Source organism: Phaethon lepturus, unplaced genomic scaffold (assembly GCF_000687285.1).
Source record: "Phaethon lepturus isolate BGI_N335 unplaced genomic scaffold, ASM68728v1 scaffold7178, whole genome shotgun sequence".
Lineage (NCBI taxonomy): Eukaryota > Metazoa > Chordata > Aves > Phaethontiformes > Phaethontidae > Phaethon > Phaethon lepturus.
Genome location: NW_010556860.1, coordinates 49557 through 69362, shown reverse-complemented (window position 1 = coordinate 69362; position 19806 = coordinate 49557). Strand labels below are relative to the sequence as shown.

Here is a 19806-nt window from a genome sequence, read left to right as displayed (position 1 = left end):
AATAGGTCTGATTGATAGATGATCATTAGTTAACAACGACATACAAGAATTGCCTTTTTTCCCGCCTATTTGAGACCTTCAGTGTATAAAGAATTAACTCGGGATTAGGCAAGTGTTATATCTGTACTAAAATATTGTAAATTATGTGGTAGATAGTTACTTTTCTAAAATAGGTAGATGTTTTGGCTTTTTTTTTTGCTTGTTTCTTTGCTTTTAGTTAGTCCAAAAATAGAAACAATTATAAAGATCTGACAGAACAAACTAAAGAGGCAAAAGAAAAGGGGGTGTCATCTGCTGTAAGTTTTATACCCTCAGGTCCATGTTTTGTATAATGCCTGTGCAATCCCAATTTTGATGCATTAAATACAGCAACTCCAATCCTCTAGGAGCAGACTTGGTGTCCTTAATGTTATTTTCCCACATATCTGCACTCAACCCATTACAGAAATCAGATATTTGAACAGAATAATACATAATAGTCCCTAAACTCACTGCTTTTTTTCAGTAGCTGTCAAAAATCTTACAAAGGAATGGACATGGCATGAGCAAAGTCCTGAGGAAATACCACTGATTATAGGTTAAAACCCACAGCTTTATTTCTCTTAAAATAAAAAAAAAAAAAAGAAGAAGAAGAAAGAAAACAAGGCAGCATGACACAGAAAATAGTTTGGAAAATCTTCTGTTTATTGCAGTCAAAGCTCCCTTTCTTTGTCCACTCTTTCATTTGTTCTTCCACAAATTATTGTTTTCATGCATTTTAAACCGTGTCTGTGTTCTGTTCTTACTTTGGCGCCTGGAGATCATGGACACAGGAAGCGTGTTTCTCATTTACGCTTCATTCCACTGCAGGAACAGCCACTTCTATGGGCTTGCCCCGTGGTACAAGGAGTGTGCCAGTGCGGCTGAGGGCAGGGTTAGAGGCGCGGTTGTCTGGCCGGCCCTCTTGGCCATGGCTGAGTCTAACCAGCTGCTTCAGTCCCGGTCAAAAAGTCGTATTTGCTTGCCTCTTCAGTGGAGTTCGTGTGTCTAAGCCTCTGAGTTAAAGGTTACTTCAAAATTTAATGTATTCTGGTTCCATATAGAAGGAACGTATTCTTTTATTATGCAGATATACATAATTGATTCCTTCACTCCCAAGGTCCTATATACTGTTTTATTTAGGTATTGAATGTATGTATTGAATGACGTGTTGTCATATGTTCTGCAATTAAGAGATGTGTTTCAACTCTATTTTCACTAGAGTTGAAAGAAAGAAATCGAAAATTACTGCAGAACAGGAAAAGTAAGTGCCCTTTTCTCTGGTCCATCTCTCTTTCCATATGGTGAGATAAACTTGTGAATCATATGCATGGTGTTTATCTTTTAGCCCCCTCGCCCCCCACTCCCTCTAAACAGGTGCAAATGCTTTTGTGGGAAGAAAAAAAAAATCCAACAAATCCATCATCTCCTTTTCTGGCTGCCTGTTTCAAGTTTGCTTGTTTTAACTTTCCTTTTGATAAGGATATAGTTGGAAATCATCTTTTCTAAGGAATTATGAGCAGCAAGAAAAAAGAAGTCACCTGTTGTCTAACAAAGGCAGCAGCACGGAGATTTTGGGGAAAAAAAAAGAACACATCCGTCTCTGTTTCTGTGTTTCTACAAGCATGAGGACTAAATTCAGTGGTGATGAGTAAAGTATTGACAAATAGTCTCATACACGGGCTTAAATGGGACTGCTTGTATCTGTCTGGAGCAAGGTGAAAGGTGGAAGCTAAAAGAAATGTAAATAAATGGAACAGAAATTTAAGTTTAAACATAGATGCTTTAACTGCATCTTTGCGTAATTTTGAGAACTTTCTGAACTATTTCAATAGGAATAAGAGCAAAACCATATGACATCATGCTCAGTACATAAAGCTGGGGTGAAGAAGAAGGAAGGGGTGGGGGGACATTCCGGGTTATGGCGTTTGTCTTCCCAAGAAATCATTATGCGTGATGCAGCCCTGCCTCCCTGGAGGTGGCTGAACCCCTGCCTGCCCACGGGGAGCGGTGAATGGATTCCTTGGTTTGCTTTGCTTGTGTGCGCGGCTTTTGCTTTCCCTGTTAAACTGCCTTTATCTCAACCCGTGAGTTTTCTCCCTTTTACTCTTCTGACTCTCTCCCCCGTCCCAGCGCGGTGCCAGCTGGGGTCAAACCGTGAGACGATAGATGCGGTTCTGGTACATTTTGCGAACGCATGCCGTGCAAGGCCTTGGGAAACAGCGGGAGAAACTGGAAATCCAGATAAAACTGAGGATAAGAGAGTTGTGTGTCTATAGCTCAAGGGATGAAAGTATAAGTGGGAAGTCAAATCTTTGCCCTGTTTGATGTCAGTTTAAGATGAAGATACATTCCTCGACATATGTGGGCGTGGAAACAGGCGTGCAATCACTGTGACATTCTCAGGAAAAAGGAGTTCATATGGCCTGGAGCGACGTTTTGAATATGCTGATGGTTCGATTGTTGTGAGAGAATGAAAGAGAAAATACAAAGTTCAAAAGGTTCTTGAAAGACTTGAAGGAAATGGGCAAGAAAAATGGAACGTAGGTCAATAAATACAAATAATCCCACAAACTTGTAAGCGAGGAGGCGCAATCTTACGAAAGTGTAGCCAGTGCTTGACAGTGTGACAGCAGTCAATGAATTAGTTTATGTATCTAGGAAAAGTAATTACAAGGAACTTTGCTCTGACGGATTTAAGGCATGGTCTAATGGTAGGACACCTTTTTCTTTTCCTTGCTGATATTTTTTCCTTTTTTTCTGCTCCAAGCTTGTCTCAACATAACAAACTTGCTAGATCTTTTTTGATTCTATTATTTTGTTTTCTTTTGCTTTGGTGTGTTTTCTTAATGTCTGTGAGACCTGGGCATGTACAGAAAAGACGACAGCCATGTAAATACATATTAACAAAAAAGAATATAAAAGAACCAGTGGGGAGGAATGACAGAAAGGGATATCATCTGAAAAACAAGTACAGAAGTTTTGGTGAACTACTTCTGTGGGCAGGTAATCTAGGGATAGATCTCCATTGCTTTTGGCCACAAAGCTGAAGTTTAGAATGAAGTTTGTAGGGTGAGAGGATGTGAGTATGAGTGAGTGCATGCGTCCTCTTGTCTGAATTTCCTTGCCTGGGGAAAAGCCCCTGGCCAGAGCTGGAGCCAGCATGTGGGTGCGAAGGGACATTCTGGCCACAAGAAAATGTGCGTCAGCATAGGCACAGTCTTGAGCATAGGCTTACTGCCATGGCTAAGGAGAAAACAGGAGTTTTAATAAAGGAAACAAACCCCAAAGCTCTTCAGGTAAATTATAAGCAATGCATAAAGGTCTAAGAGGAAAGTTATGTGAGTTATCAAGGACCACTGGGGTCTACAGAGCTAGGGACTAAGTGATAATTTAGTGCTCACAACCCACAGGTAAAGTAATTGCTCCCTGAAAAGGCAACTGAGATCAAGGTAACCTCAGAGGCACCACCAGACATCAGCTGGGGGTAACCAAGTCACTGACTGAAGTTCAGCCTGTTTCCAGACTTTCTGGATTACCCCTTGCAGTTTAGCATTCGTGTGCTGTATGGTTTGTTGCATACTTTTCGTGTGAAAGAAAGATGGGAAAAACTGTTCTCAGCTTTGATGAACTGGTGAAGAATTGTGTTTCCAACAGACTTGGAAATCAAAGCACCTGATATTTTCACCTCCATGCTTTTTGCTTTAGAAATCAGTAGGCTGTTCCTAAGACCTTAAAAGAGTCTTTTCTTCTTACAGATAATGTAGTAGGGAACACCTTAATTTGTGTATTGATTGTGTTTCCTTTGCCAGTCAAGGGTGGGTTACAGATTGACTTACTCTTTTGAGTAGGCTATAGTTTTGACCCTGATCCTATGCCTCCAGTTGTTTTTATACACAGTTCAATAGTAATAGATGTTTTCTAGCTCAGTTTATCTTTGTAATTAGCCATTCAAGTCAATAGATAATGCATTTTAATGCCAAGTTGGCAAAGAGGAAGATCCTTCATTTCTCAGGAACATAGATGATGTAAATTCACTTCCAGGCAGCAGTAAAAGCAACCGTAATCCTGAGTAAAACCTCATTGCTTTCTTTGAAACGTATTCACCACAGATGAGCCTCTTCAGAAAAACTGTTGTGTGTATGGTATGGTATAATGAATTCTGCTGGAAAGCAATAGGATATAGAGGAATTAGTCTTCCCATTAGAGTACTGTAGATGCCCCTCCACCCCCCCAAAAAAAGAGTGATTTTTCTTTTTCTTTTGCAGTCTGCATTCCTCAGGTGCAAATTAGAAGGGTTAAAAGTTGGATATTTGTACATCTCATTATTCATCGGGAATGTTCATGAATAGACTGAAGCTGCTCTAGGATCAATATGTTGATATTCATATAAATTAAGCTTTGTCTTTCCACAGGACAGCTATAGGACTATGCTATAATAGACAATGATTTAGGCAGAGGCTTAAGAGCAAGGGGCTAACTGATTTTATGGGAAATTGTCAGATTTCTAAAACCTTGAGCAAGTAGCGGCATTGATTATCACTTAGTTGCCAGCAGCTGTGGATAAAAATCTTACTTTGTTTATTGTTATTATGAACACCATTCGGTAAAACTCTTTCCAAACATTTTTTTCAGTTCTGCAATGCATGCTGTAACACTGAGGCAAACAAAAAACCTTTGCTGCCACGCTGATTTTTATACCTTTATGGGTTTTGCCAGACATCTATATATTCACATTGTTCATAATCAACCTCTATAAGCTTGTTGCTAAAAGAGGAATTTTATCTGAGCATCAGGATGTATACATAATCATCCTGCTGTTACCCATCCATAACAAAAACAAGCATCATTGCTGAGTGTGTGTTAGGAGTTGCAAGTAATCATTTCCTATGTAATGAGGTACATTAAGTTTCTGCTTTTTTTAACATATAATGATATATGCAAAAGTGTCTGACGTTGCCTTTTGCTACTTCTGACTAGTTAACAGTGTGATGCCATTCCAGAAATACCTTTTAGTGGCTGACATTTTATTTCCCATTAATTTTTTAGTTAAAACTGGAGACAGAATGGATTTTCTTTTGTCTTTGGTATTGATGCATCATACAGCTTTTGGATGTTTGGGTGTGAATCTCTCTAAGGTTCTTCTGATAATGGATACTTGCATTAACAGTCATGGAGACTCCGTGAAAATTAAATAATAACAGAAAAATATTTTTAGATCACTGGATCAACGGAAATCTATTAAGTGAAAAGAGATTTGCAAGTGAAAATTACTACTTGCATGAGATATATACAGGAAAACATTTTCTGCACTTGCATTTCAAAATATCATCAAGAAATGTAGGATTTTTGTTTAAATTAGTGAGTGGAATAATTTCAGGACAAGTAACTTTGCTCTTGCGTTACTTTTGCTGGACAGGCATTATGTGGTGGGCAGCACTCTGTTGGGTGTCCCATTATATGTGCATTGATTTTTTGTGTTTAAGTGAAACAGTGCTGTAGACATCCATCTCTATGAAAGAATGATAATGCATAACAGAAAACAGTACAGCAAAAAAACCTGTCAGCCTGTCAGGTTTTGTCCATCGTTCAGATTTGACGTCCATCATTTTCTACCTTCTCATTGGAAAAGGAGAACGGAGAATGGATTTAAGGCCCTTGGTCTTCGCGTGTGAAAGCTGCTTTGGAAGGAAATGGGGAAAACCTGCTGAATACTTACAGCAGCGCTTCCACGGCTGAAGGACAAAGCTGGGCAAGAAGATGCACAGTGAAAGAAGCAAAGAATTGCTGTTTTTCTCCTAAAATATGTATTTGCTGTATAAAAAGACTTAAGTAAAAAAACATCTGAAAGTGGTCTCTGTTCCCTTTGCCGCCTGGCTTTCAGTGGTCAACTGCAGCTTGTTTGAGCCATCTCTTGAGACTAAGAGAAAGCCCAGCTGCTAGTGCACTTTCTCAGGGAACTGATTGCATTTGCTACAGAATGGTATCGCCTCGCATTAGCCTCCTCAGACTGTTTCCTCTGGGCTTGCTTCTCATGTTCTTACGAACACCCAGCGTAAAACAGCAAAAGGATGACGAAGAGACATTAGCAAGAAATTCATATAACTGACCCACCCTAACTGACTTTTATTCATTCCAACCCCTGTCTTTAATAATAGTTGATTCTTTAGGCTGTATAATTCATGCACTGAGAGGTCATAAAAGAAGGCTGCAAGCAGAAAACCAAGCTCACAACTGTAAAGAAAGAAGAAATAAAAAAGAGTGCACTAAAGTAGGCCGTTTCTTGTAACTTGAGTGTTCTTGCAACTTTTTCTAGCTTCTCAGCTTGTAAATTACACCCATTTAAAACTTTCATAAATTCACACATCTTTTGGAAGGAACATGTAGAACTGAAAGAGTCCTCTGAATTTGCATCTATTTATGTTTACTTTTGCATTTGCAGATAGTTATGGACATATCATACTACCATACTCGAGGAGGTCTGCAAGTAACTAATATATATGAAAATATTGCACAATAGTAGCTAATTAATGCTAATATACCAGTCATGCAGTGCCAAAAACTGGAATCAGTTTTCTACATCCAGCACTTCAGTGCATTGCAGAGGAGCAGAGATTTCAGTAGTGGTAAATGGTAAGAAAAAGTCATGCTCCTTGGTTCTTTTGGGGTACTTGGTCATTTTAATAATTATTTTACTTCTTTTCATGATGGTTTATATTATTTGAGGCATTTAGATTACAGGAGGTTGTCTACAGTAATGACTGCAAGTGCCTGGATAAAATTGTGTCAGAAAATTCCACTGTCATTTGGAAAGGTTCAGTCTGTTTCTGGGAGTACTCCGTATTGCTTATGCATTATTCATCCAGGGACAGAGCCGTGGATTGATGGGCAACCGGAGGAGAATTTCTTCCCCAGCCCATTGTAGTTTGTTTCTACAGCTATGTTGTTAAATCCTTTCTTTCAGTCTCATAATTCAGTGCTGTCCCGCTTTTCCCTTGGCACTGACCTTTTCTAGCTGAGGACCTGGTGATGTGTACAAGCTGATGAATTATGGCTGTTCTGAGTAGAACCGACCAGGGAAGATAGGCTGGTTTACTCACACTCCCCTCCAAAATAACCCACAACAGTAGCAGAAGAAAATATTCCCTACAATGCAATTTCTCTTAGTCATGCCTTGGGGCACGTGCCTTTCTTATTGATGCTGGATTTCTTTAATCACAGATGCTGTATAGGAGATAAAAGATGTCTTTCTGTGTTGATACAGCAAGGAGTTATAGTTGGTGTTTAAGCTGAAGCCTTAAAGCAGATTTTTACTGCAAATTTAAATCTTAAGGGAAGCTAGGTGCTGAGGATTAGGTGGGGAGGAAATTGTGCTCTTAAGAAAGAATATCTCATTTCACTGGTACAAGGGTTCTGGCTGCATTGCCTTTAAAGCCGAGGACGTACTCAAGCCAAAGAATACACATTTCTCTGAAAGTTCAGAGCTGGACTGAAGCAGAAAAATATCCTCACCCTCCTTTATATGCCTGTGGGGATAAAAGAGGATATTATATTTGACCACATGCTATAATGTATGATGGCTGTTGGTGCAGCCTGTTCTAAACCCATAGTTACAAATTTGGCCTATAGCTAATATTTCTAAAATTAATTTTCCTTCTTTTATTCAGGTGAGGCAACACTTTTTTAGGAGTTCTTCTCTTGACCTTTTTCTGAAGTGTTCTAGTTTTGGCACATAAATGCCATAAAGACGGTTTTAAAAATTAGTAACCTTTTCCGGGCTGCTCCCCCAAACTTACTTTCACATGTTTTTGAATGTAAACGACTTTGATTCACTCAATTCTAATGTGAGAGTCACGATTCAGATCTGCATGATGGGCTTCATTTTAAAAACATTAGTTCGCTTTTGGAATCGAATTGTACAGCCTTAAATAACATATATCAGAAACTCTTAGATCAAGGAAATTTTGTTCTATTTCAGCCATGTCCCACTGAGTTGATGACTCTGAATTGTAGGTATCCACCAAAAGACCATAAATACCTGAGTGCTGCTTGTGATATAATACTAACTTCTGTGTCAATGGAGAGAGAGAGAGATATAAGACTTCTCCTGGCTAGTGTATATAAGTGGTAATTTGGGATCATTCTTGATGTTATTATTTAAATTATGCATTTATCTGACATCCTTGTTTAGTCTTGCAAATGATAAGTTTATGGAAGTGGTGAATATGTGCTCTGCCTTCCATACAAAATATTATTGCCTTTAATAAATTATAGTTTAATATGACCATAGCTTCTAGTTGTAAACAAAGCAACCTTTCTGTTATGAAACAAGAAAACTTTTGTAATCCAAGCTGGTTTATGTTCTGTTTCAATCTGGACAGAAAATGAAGCCAAATTCAGGCTGTGATCAATACCATCTTAAACACACAGAAATATGTCCAAGTTATTTTTTGTTTGTTCGTCTTTATGTATGCTATGTGGCTTTTACTCATGACCTTATTTTAGGTGCTCATGAATGTACATGAATAAAAGAATTGCTACGTTAATATTTCCCGTTATATCCCTGCTAATTAGAATCCTAGTTAAGTAAGTGCTAATATTTGCAAGAGCATTGATTTACATTTACTTTTGCCCAAATTTAGTCAAAAGTTGTATTTTGTTTCTTTGCAAGCAGTGATATGCACATCTTCGGGTCTTTTAAAAAGTAAAAAATTAGATAAGAGTTTTAGCTAAAAGTTTTGCTTTTACACAGTCATCCTAACTGCACTCTCAGTGATTCTTTAAGCAGCAAGAATTATCCCTGTTTTTCACCTGCATGATATCAATTCCTTTTCTTTTTTTTAATTTTTATTTTTGTAACGTCCATGTGTTTAGGAGTCTTCCAGAGAACAGAAACAACACTAGCTCTGAAGAACCAATAATGGTGTTCTCTGACTGTTGTAGTCTATATTAAGGATATTTTCTGTCTGAAGACTGTGGAAAGTATTCAAAGGGAATTCTGAGCATTTGCTGCTTTCGTGGGGTGTTTGTAGGATTGGCAGGTTCAGCTATTACTGTTTCTTATTTTGAAGCTTTGTTAGTAAAGTCGCTGTAAGCTTTGTCATATGGCAGCTGAAGCCGCCTGTTCCTTGGTATCTTACTTGGCCAGTTTGCACATAGAAATTCTGCCTACTTTGCTTGGTTTTGTTTTTATGATCAAAAATTATGTGTCTATTAGGGGGCTTTTAGGTCCAGATCAGCTAGACGTCTTCTGAACATACAGGGAACTTAATACCAATTTCTCTTTAATCCGTAAAATATGTAACCGGGTGTTCCTGCGTTTTTTTGCCATTTGAAGAGAAACTCTTGAACAAGATCATTCTGAACTGCAGCCTTTTAGCCAGCTTAAGAGCTGGAAAAATTTGGTGCTACAGATGGGAAACCTTGAGTAACTCTTTTTTATTATCTTACAGTAGCATTTGTCAAATAGGTATACTGTAAGAAGGTACTCTAACTCACCTAATTCAATGTGCGGCAAGTCGAATATCAATTTCGGTATTTTCCAGTCCTCATGTGCAGGTGAAGCCTACAGATCTTACGTGTCTTGCTGCACAAATACAGCCATCTTCTGGCCTTCTGCCCTTCTACGGCTCTGCAGCTGTTTTCCGGGATCTCATCATTCCACACCTCGATTGCTCCACCATCCTGCCCTCCCGCACTGGGAGTGTCCCACCCCCGCGGTTCGGAAGTCTGCCACGAAGTTCATTTCCCAGCTTCATTATTTTAGCTGTATTTCTCTTCTCTTGTGAGTCCCTTCTCCTCATTAAACAGACTGCTTCTCTTCAGTTTTAAGGGCCTTCTTCATGAGTCATTTTCAACCTTTCTAGCCACTATTTAAATGTCACTTCCTTCTTTTGATTCCCGTGTTTCTAGCTTCTTACCCCAGAAATACCTTTGTGCTGGCTCTGTGCTGCTTTTGTCGCTCTGCAGAAGTTTGCCATAAGCCCCCACAGAGCTAGTGTTGTCCTTTCTCCAGTCTCTCCTGAAAAATTCTTTGTCATCATTCCTACAAAAATTGTTGCATAACCAGCTACTAGCATGCTGATATCATTGCTTGGATTTTTGGTGGGGTTTTTTGCGCTGTATCAATCGCTATTTGGATTGAAAGGTGTTCACATCGGGCAGACTCCACTTGGTCTGTACTTCCAAAGCACTGAGGTCCTGTTTCATGACCTGGACTTCTAAGCACAAATAATGAAGAGTACCAGGGTTTTTTACAGGGCTTGATCAGACTGTTTTTTTCTCACCTGGCAATCTCTTGGAGTTTGTATTGCGGTTGTGTTTTCTACTTGGCACCAAGAAGAAGCTGTAGCTAGTTCAGCCTGCAACTGCACTTTTGCTGCCTGGTGTGATGAACGAGTCCCGTTGTGCCCATCTGCAGGGGAATCCACAGCCTCCTTATTTGCTGCTGGCTACAGTTCAAGAGGCTGACTGCTAGCTGTATCACTTCTGCGAGCAGTAACTAGAACGATGCCCTCCTTTCCTGTATTTCAGAAAAAAAACACAAATTTAAAGAGGCTTGAAAGTTCAGGAATAGAAGGTAGGAAACATTTGTGGGAGCCCTTGTCCTTGGAACTACCTGTTTTGATGACTACGCTAGAGTGGTGGTCTTACGCTGTCCCTCATGGTGTGCAGTGGAAGGTTAATTTTCATTCAGCCTCGACAGTTCACTATTGATTGACTTACTGACCAGAGACAATTCAAAATTACAGGTGTTGGTGTAATTTTTAAACAATACCTAGAAGCTGTATGGCTAGCTATGTTGTCATGATAGTTTTTACTTTGCAACTCTGTGGATCGCAGCACAGGTGTCTTGTCCATAGCTGCATAATTATTTCTTCATTCTGAGAGCTGTAATAGAAAAACTACATGCTTTGTGGGCATTATTTTATGTGAAGTGGGTACATGCTACATGTATACATGAAATGAATATATGCTACAAATGGATATGTGCAACTTCATTAAAGCTAGCTAAACTGAACGGACTAAATTGTGAAAGCCCAGCAACTGGACGTTACACTGATAACTCAAATATTTTCATTGACTCAGTGACTTGTGGAACACTGAAGTTTGCTGTGCTTTTGCTTTTGAACTGTTGCTATTTGCTACCGTGCCATTTTATTGATCAGCATGGAGGCCTAGCTTCTTCATGTCAGCCTCTGGTTGACAGAAAGACATTACCTGGCAGGGAATTCGTTGCGGTTATCCTCTGAATTGCTTTCCAACAATCCTTATATCTCCGTGTTAACAACACAGGTAACTGGAGCTGCTGCATTCAGGCACTCCTAAATTTGAGAGGTGGATAATGGTCCTTTTTTCTTTATTTCATTTGTGTTTTGTTCTCAAATGAAAGTAGATTCTGATACCACCACATGACTCCACGAGCTAAGGCTCCACTATTATGATTTAATAGTACAATGCTGACTTTTGGCAACACTGGTGAGGATGCCAAAACTAAGAACTCCCTGATGACAGAATTTTTGATTCCAAGAGTTCGAACCCGCAACCTGTGTGTTGTGATACTTATTAACGCTACAGCAACAGGGTGAATTAAAACATCTCCTAATAGGACTCACATCAAGCAAAACCTTGACGGGAACCTGGCAAAAACATCCAAGGGAAAATTCTTCCCAGCAAGGTGCAATTTAATACATCCTTCACTTCTCTAGGACCCAGGAAGCTGTATCAGATCACATTTTACAGCCAAAACCCATTCCTGGGGTTCTGGAAATTGGCAGCGGGTATATATTTTGTTTTTCAAATGTTGCTTTGACAGGAGAAAGCCAGCTTTTATATAAAACTAGCCTTGGAAAAGAAATCCTGAGCACAAGTTCTTGTTTGCAAGTCGTATCTGGTTTTGCAATTTATTCATTCACTTCCTAATATAAAATATAAAGACTGTCCTGGCATCAAAACCCAAAAAGTCATTCTTGCAAGGAAGACCTGTATGATTAATGTCAGCCAGATGCAGGTGTGGATTCCTTCAGGCTGGATACCAATAGACAGGAAGCCTAGGGGAGTGTGCTCACTATTGAGTTGCTCTTACAAAATACCATTCTACTGCCTCTCCCTCTAGCAATGGACTTGAATAAGGTCAGCTGTGGCTGATTTTTTTTAAAGTAGGTGCTGTTAGCACATTAGTCATTTTCTGAGAGTTCTTACTGGGTTGAGTCTTAGGTATACGGGTCTGGATTTGTCCTAGGTACATGCAGAAACAGCATTTTAGGTGTCATGGCTTCTTTACTGGAGTAAATATAGGTGCTCACAGCTTTTCAGCCAGATGAGATGGTGTCTGAGGCAAGGCTTTAGACAGCACTCAACTTAGAAATACTCGGTTGCCACCTGAGCCCCAGGGAAGGCACCCATTTCAGAAGTCCTTTTCTGAGTAATTCTTTCCTCAGAGGAGCTGGTGCCTGCAGTTCAGCATAGTCATCGTCAGGTGCCCAGTTTTCATTCATGAATACTCCCCACGTATTGGTAGAACTATTAGCCTGCTTTAAAGTGACATATTTTTCAGTGACTTTTTGGTTGAGAGTTTATCCCAGGCAGAATTGCATCCTAATACGCTGGATGAACGCAAACCCTGTCCAAAGCTGTGACCCTACCCAGACACCTGGAGTAGGGTAGAGCTGCAGCGCTTTTGGGCAGAATACAGTATTCAGGTTTGGCTCTTTTTGCATGCCAAAAAAAAAGAGCAGACTATTACCATGCTTTTCGTAACTAAGAAATAGTAATGATGCGGGTTTGTCCACTCTATCAGTCTGCACCCGGGAGTAGCCAAGTAATTGTGTGGACGTAATCCTTTTTTTTTTTTTTTTTTTTTGACTTGGTAAAGTAAATACCTACCGCTTCATACGCTGTGCACTGTCAGAAACACTACTGCACGTGCCAAAGAAACGAGAGAGAAAAGAGGCGGGTTTGATTCAGAGGTGGGCTACGATTTGAAGGAATCTTGTTTCAGTATCCTGATGGATATTATTTGGGAAAACACACAAAATAGCGTTTACGGGCAGCCAGCCAGCTCCAGTATGGAGGAGCATGGAATGACAAGCAGCTTTTGTTTGTAGCACAAAAAGTGAGGACTGGCTAAGAAGTCGTGTTTATCGTAATGGAGCTTTACAGGGAAGTAAACCTCAGCGGGCCGCACAGGCGGTAGCATTTGCAGCGAAGCAGGTGATAAGGGAGAGCTGGGGAGGCGTTTCCCGATGAGCATCTGCTGTTTCAACGTCCGAGGAACACGACTCGCCTGTAAATGCTTGCGCTGGGCTTTAACAGGCATTCCCTCTAGCATGCCACCCTGCCTTCCCGTTTTATTTTGAGTCTCCTTGAGCCCTACTGTGATTTGAAATCAGCGGAGGGGAAAGGAGAGTAACGCAAGCAGCAGATGTCTTAAAGTCTTGGAACAGAGAGAGAAAAAGCCCTGCGGCAAAGGAGAGGGTGCAGTTAAGGGATTTCCTGTCGTTAGCTTTCGGGGCATCTAGTTGCGGACTGTATTTGCATTTCCGCCTGTGTATATAATAAATACAGCTGTGCACATAGGCGGTAAAGAAGCGGTACTGCAAAAAGATGGACATTGCACACGTCAGGGAATATTTTTTGCATCCAGTAACTGAGTGTGACTGTAGACACTGAGTGTACTTGCTCACACAGGCAAAGCAACTTGTTTCAGGGCAAGTTTGCAAATAATTTCCCAGCTAACTGGCTTTAGTCTGTTGCTGGAGAAAATACACTAATTCTTTTTATTTGAGGTTAAAAGTTGCTCCGTAATAGAGAAAGCAAGTAGTACGCCTGATATCTGTCAAGACAGCTTTGCTTACAAGTGGTAACTTAATCCATGGCAATAAAAATACTGTGTACCCCATGATAGTAGGAGAAGTTGGTTGTGCACTAAGTGACATTTAGTGCAAACTCAGAAAAGTGCTTTCTGATATGGGGAACTGTGTCTTTAAGGACTTTGATTTTCAGAAAGGGAATCTGTTGCAGAAACAGTTGTGCAGTTCTTACAATGTATAGACAGCTGGGGATGGCATAGAGACCCTGAAAACACATTACCTGCTGAGTGTTAGCTCAGTACTGCTTGGGGCCAGGAGCAAAAAGAAATGGGAAAAAAAAAAAAAGAAAAATATTGTGAATGAAGAAATGACAATATATGGCATTTGCAGATTTTTACTTCTTGGAAAGGTAGCTGAAAGAAATATAAATATAAAGAAAAAGATTCAGGGCTGAGAACTCTGTGCTTAGCAAGCCACCTCCTGTTTTTCCCCATCTACCTCCAGCTTTTATGAGGGGACTTATCTTCCACAGGTTTCAGCAGCCGGATCCGAAGTCTGAAAATCGCATTTGCACAGAATCCTATTTTCTCGTAACGTTTTAAATGTGATTTTGTTTGCTTACTAACTTGCCAGTTATTTTTCCAAAATATTTTGGTAAACTCTTTCTCAGTAGATGTTCACACTGTTTATTTTGTTACTGTTAATTTTGTTATTAAAAAAAGCTATGTTAATTTGGCTGCTGGGCTCCAGAAGTTTTTGCTTAGGTTAACCTTAGTAAAGAGTTTAGGACAACTCCTGTGTTACTGAATGTATGAACTGAAGGGATGAACACCAAGGATGTCAATGGGAATTAGGTTCCTTTGTGCAGAAATTTGTACATCAAAATAGTGCTTTCCTGGGATGTTTAAGGCTGTGTGTACTCTAGAAATTGTATATATTTTAATATGTTGGCAGCAGCAATTTTTAAGTATCAAATATTAGTTGTTATGAACCATAGAGGGAGTTTGTTATATTTAGTATGGTAAAACCGAACAACTGTTTTCTCATTAGTGTTATTTTAACATAGATTTTCTTATTCTTTACAAGAATATCTTATCAGAAGAATAAGCACAATAATAATTATTCCTGTATTTTAAATAGTGTTTTTAGGCCCGTGTCGCTTCCTCTGTACTTTGAAAATACACTCTCTCTGTTGCACAGATGGGAAAGCAGAGGCATCCATGGGAGGTGAAATAGCTTCACCTGGAAGTCATCTAGAAGGAGACAGATCTCCTGGTCTCAAAGCAGAGCTTTATTATAAGTCATATATTAAACTTATCAAGAGGTATTTGTAAGTTAACAAAACAGAAGCCGCACTTTAGAGATATCGTTTAACATTTACTTTTCCTCCCACAGGAACTTTTTACGCCGGAGTGCAAATTCAAGGAGTCTGTTTTTGAAAATTATTATGTAATCTACTCATCCATGCTCTACAGACAACAGGAGTCCGGGAGGGCCTGGTTCTTGGGGCTGAACAAAGAAGGGCAGGTCATGAAAGGAAACAGAGTGAAGAAAACAAAACCAGCAGCTCATTTTCTACCCAAGCCATTGGAAGGTGAGGCTCAGTCCGTCGCTGGCAGTTCCTCTTATAAATCTCGCAAGAAGAGGGAAAGGTTTCTAAAATGCCCTTTGTGAATGCGCGTGCTCTGCACAGGGGCCATTCCAAATGACAGTCCCCAGGATTCATGGAGCAGTTTTGTGCTTCAGCATAATGATGCTAGAAAAGGCATACGTAAAAACTTTTTTTTCCAGGGATTAAGAGGTCAGTTTGCATGAAAAGAAGTCTTTTGTGGAAGTGCATTGTGCTGTTTTCAAAATATCGTCTCGGTAGGGACAAAAGCTGTTGTGAGTCTTGCATTGAGAAAATAGGCCTTTTATTAAGCAGAATGGAATAATGGATATTGTAGGATAATTGGGAGTTATAAAGGGAATGGAATGAAATGTCAGCATTTCAAAGGAAAAACTTTCTAATACAAAATACAGAGGTCTCTTTATAAAACAAATCGTACTATATTACTTAGCCAGTTGATATAATGCACTAACTTGTGTAAGCTGGCCTTTAAACCAAGGTAGAAGCAAATAAAAGTCATACTAACCTTACACACTAAAATGATGTCACACTTTCTCTGAAAAATACATTCATTTGTATCTTGGAACTTTTGGGTTATCCTATATATTCTGCTGGCCTTTATAAACCTATGCTGCTTTTTGCTTCTTGTCCTGATGGCGCTCCAAATTTCACTGATATTATTGCTACGCATAGCCTAGTCATTCTGAAAATTATCTCATTACTTAACATCTGAAAACACATACCTGAGTAATGCTTTAGTTAGCAGTCTCATTTCTTTTAACATTTTAACTTAATTTTTTCACTAAAGGATCAGTTTGTTAAATGTTTTAGAGTTTCGTAAGGAAAGCATCTGAATAATCCTATGTTTTAACTTCATATTTGAACTCAAGTTGATGCCTTTGTGCTTCCCATCTCTTGCAAAAGCTTACAGTATTTTCTTGAGCTCCCAACAATATTGACATTTTATATGTCAATCTTTTTATATTAAATTTTAAGAATTCTAGGGAGGGAAAGCCAGTGTATTTTTAAAAGCATCATCAATTCATACAGATTAGGAAGTAAGTGACTTTTTAAATTTATGTTTGGATGGTCAGACTCAATCATAATAGCTTAGACAAGGCTTAAAAATAATTTGTTTTACGTTGCCCATGAGAGTCATCAAATATGACAGATCTCCTATATAATTCCTTACTTTATAGTCCCATCTCATGTTATTCAACTTAATATTTTTGTAGATCACGGTGTTGTTTCATCAAGCTCTTTCAATTAAACAGCAAAGTGTCCTAAACACAGTTATGGGGGCTCACTCTTAAGACATAGATCATAACCAGCCCTGTGTACTCTAGAGAAGATGTTTAATTTCAGACTTTCAGAAGCCATAACAAGGATTTAGATTATGTAATTTGAAATGTTAGAACAAGTATTTGATTAGTTAATGATGCTATGGGGCCCTTAATATTTATTATGAAACTTCACACCATTGAAGATCAAGGTCAGTGCTTTGATGCTCCTGCCTCCAATTCTAATTAGCCAAGGGATGAAGGGATTGTGCTCTCTATGGCAGCAGACAGCCAGTCCCAAAATCATAGTGTGATGATTAATTCCTTTGACTGCTTTGACATCACTTTTAATGTTGCTCTGATATAAATAAATGCTACTGAAGTTAGGTATAAGTGGAAATATTACCTGATTCAGTGACATGGAAAATGAAATTGAATTATCCAAGAGCATTAATCATTAAGGCAGCTTAATGTTAGAACTGTGTAATTGAACACATGCATTTTCCTCAAAGGATTTAAAGTGGTTAGATAGGGACTGAAGCCCAGGGGCAAACTTTTAATTCCTCTAAGAATTCAGTTAATAGTTTAATTTGGAGTTTTATGCGCTTCTATATTCAGTGGAGATCAGTGGCTACTGCACACATTTTTGGAAAGGAGGAACTAAAAAACCCAAACCTCTTTGTGTACTCCCCACAGCACTGTCCTGGACATTTCTTCAATATGCACCCAAAGACAACATGGCCAAGCTCCTGAGATTTGGAAGACAGATGTACAAATAACTTTGTAAAACTGAACCCAAGCCTAGTCTTGCAACACAGGACTAAAAAAGAACACTTAGGTCTAGACAACTGTATCATATGATCCCATTTGTTAAACACCATCTGCCTTATCTCATCATTTACTTCTAAAAACTTGCCGAATATTTAAGGGGTGTGTATATATGTACATATGTGTGTACATATATGTACATTTTTGTGTGTCTGCCTCATGCAAAGACAGCACAGTAGTTTTTAATTTCCAAGGCTTCTATAGTTTCCATTAAACAAGCAAGCATACAGTTTCCTACTGTGTTTTGAAGTCAGATACAGAAGACGTGAGAAATTTGGAGGGTCAAGCAAAGCTATCAGTCATGCAAAACGAGAGTCTGTTAAAGTAAATAGTTTCCCTTGCAGGCAAGAGGAACATGGATTATATTACAATATCAGTTATTGTAGGAAATCAATCCTCTTTGAGATGAGCTCTTAAATGAGACACATTCTTAAAAATGTCTCTCCTTTTCTCTTTTCTCCCTGCAGTTGCCATGTACCGAGAACCATCTTTGCATGATATTGGAGAAACAGTGCCAAAGGCTGGGGTAACTCCAAGTAAAAGCACAAGTGCGTCTGCAATAATGAATGGCGGCAAACCAGTTAACAAGAGTAAGACGACATAGCCAGATCCTCACAGGTGTTGTGACTTACTGAGTCCCGAGTACAGTTGAGCGATTTATCCTTGCCAGACTTCCCCTCGGCCGTGTCTGTGGATCAGCCTACGGCAAGTCACAGACTTGCCCGTTGCTGTTTCTGAACTGAGTTGTTGCAAGTGGATAAATCTCAACATGTAGCTCCAACCACAACAAGAAGACACCTGGATGAACCAGCTAAACTCAGACCATGGAATGCCCTACCAGATATTGGAATGCCTTTTTAATATCTTTTCTGTGACTGTGACACTTCATGTGAATGACATACTTCACAAGTACACTTGATACCTTGCCTGCTGACAATTGCCCATCATCCCTTTTTGAGTCCAGTTTCAGCAAAATCCATGTGTTTAAGTTCTATTTTGTAGCACACAAATAATCAAGTAATTTCTAGTTAGATGCTGTAAACCTGTGCTATGACAGATTTCTCTTCTTCCCTTTTTTATAAGGCTGCTCGCTCCACTGTCTGTGACCTTTCGCAGGGATTGTGTTTCTCTATAACTTAAGTGTTGCCGGTGGCTTAGTTTTGAAAGCAATCAGGGAATCAGGAAGCCTTCAAAAATCTATTATTACAAATTATATCTATAAAGAATAGGATTGTTGTCTCTGGCTTACAATATTGATTAAATGTGAATACTCTTTAGTAACAGATACTGTGCTTCTGAGGTTGGCATTGTAGCGGAGGGAAAAGTGTCAAACACAACCAACAGGAAGTTTTCTGAAATGAGTGTTTGGCATTCCCCTATAGTTTCTTTTTGTGTGTGTGTTTTATACATATCACAGGCTTACTGGTAATGGTAACATTTGCCTTGCCCAGCGAGCAAGACCCACTCGTTTTTGGGAAAGTGGGTCCAAAGAATTTTGTAGGCCTTGTAGGCCTGAATTAAGGCTCATTTTTCATCTACTAAATCTTCATTGTCTGAAAAACAACCACCACCAATAAAAAAAACAAAAATAAGACTAACCAGAATTGCGCTACCTAAATCCATTTCAAATATAATCCTTTCCTGTTTTTAAGGAACTGAACTTAATGCCATTGTTATTTTTGGCTGAATCCAACACCTACTTAGCAAAGCATGGGCAAGGATGTTGTTGTGTTCTTTTTTGCAGCACCAATGCAAAGGGTAGTTATAAATTATAGTTTAATATTTCTGGTGTTTTAAAAAAATGTTTTAAAACTAGACCTATTACAAAACTTTATTTTTATTTTTAGCTAAGCATGCAGAGTCCGGTCCTATGTATCTCACTGATATCCCAGTACCTCCACCCAGCTTCCTAGGATAATATGCCCACCAAATTGCTAGATTGAAGGTGCCTTGCCTTGATCTCTGTATACTGTACTTTCTCCTACATGAACCTAGAAGAAATCAAGAACATTATAAAATTGAAACTTTGGAAGCTAATTGAAGCTATTACCAGAAACAACATTAACCTTTTGAGTTTGTCACTTGTGAACAATGAAACCAATGTTAGGGAGGGGAAAAAAAGATTTAGAGAATGCCACAGAGTTAGTCAAAGGCTTTCAGAAGACTAAAAATATGGGTACCCTCTGTATGCTTAAGAACGTATTTGTTTCTCAGAAAGGGCAACAAGGACCAAACTGTACCTCAGTTTGGAAAACTGTGT

The 19806-nt window shown here is 39.1% G+C and overlaps 1 protein-coding gene across 1 annotated transcript; it reads left to right on the top strand.

Moving 5' to 3' along the window:
- The first annotated feature begins 14338 nt into the window (after positions 1–14338).
- LOC104625048 (fibroblast growth factor 14-like) lies at positions 14339–19342 on the top strand. Its single transcript, XM_010292578.1, has 3 exons — positions 14339–14419; positions 15225–15423; positions 18014–19342. The coding sequence occupies exons 1-3, from the start codon at positions 14339–14341 to the stop codon at positions 18148–18150; spliced, it is 417 nt and encodes a 138-aa protein (XP_010290880.1). The 3' UTR covers positions 18151–19342.
- The last annotated feature ends 464 nt before the right edge of the window (positions 19343–19806 follow it).

What these genes read in the sequence shown, in the direction of transcription:
- LOC104625048 (XM_010292578.1), top strand. Translation starts at nt 14,339, where the DNA reads ATGAGGGGACTTATCTTCCACAGGTTTCAGCAGCCGGATCCGAAGTCT. An exon ending in GCACAGAATCCTATTTTCTC is followed by an intron (nt 14,420 to 15,224) that starts GTAACGTTTTAA and finishes TTCCTCCCACAG; the next exon opens with GAACTTTTTACGCCGGAGTG. An exon ending in TCTACCCAAGCCATTGGAAG is followed by an intron (nt 15,424 to 18,013) that starts GTGAGGCTCAGT and finishes TTCTCCCTGCAG; the next exon opens with TTGCCATGTACCGAGAACCA.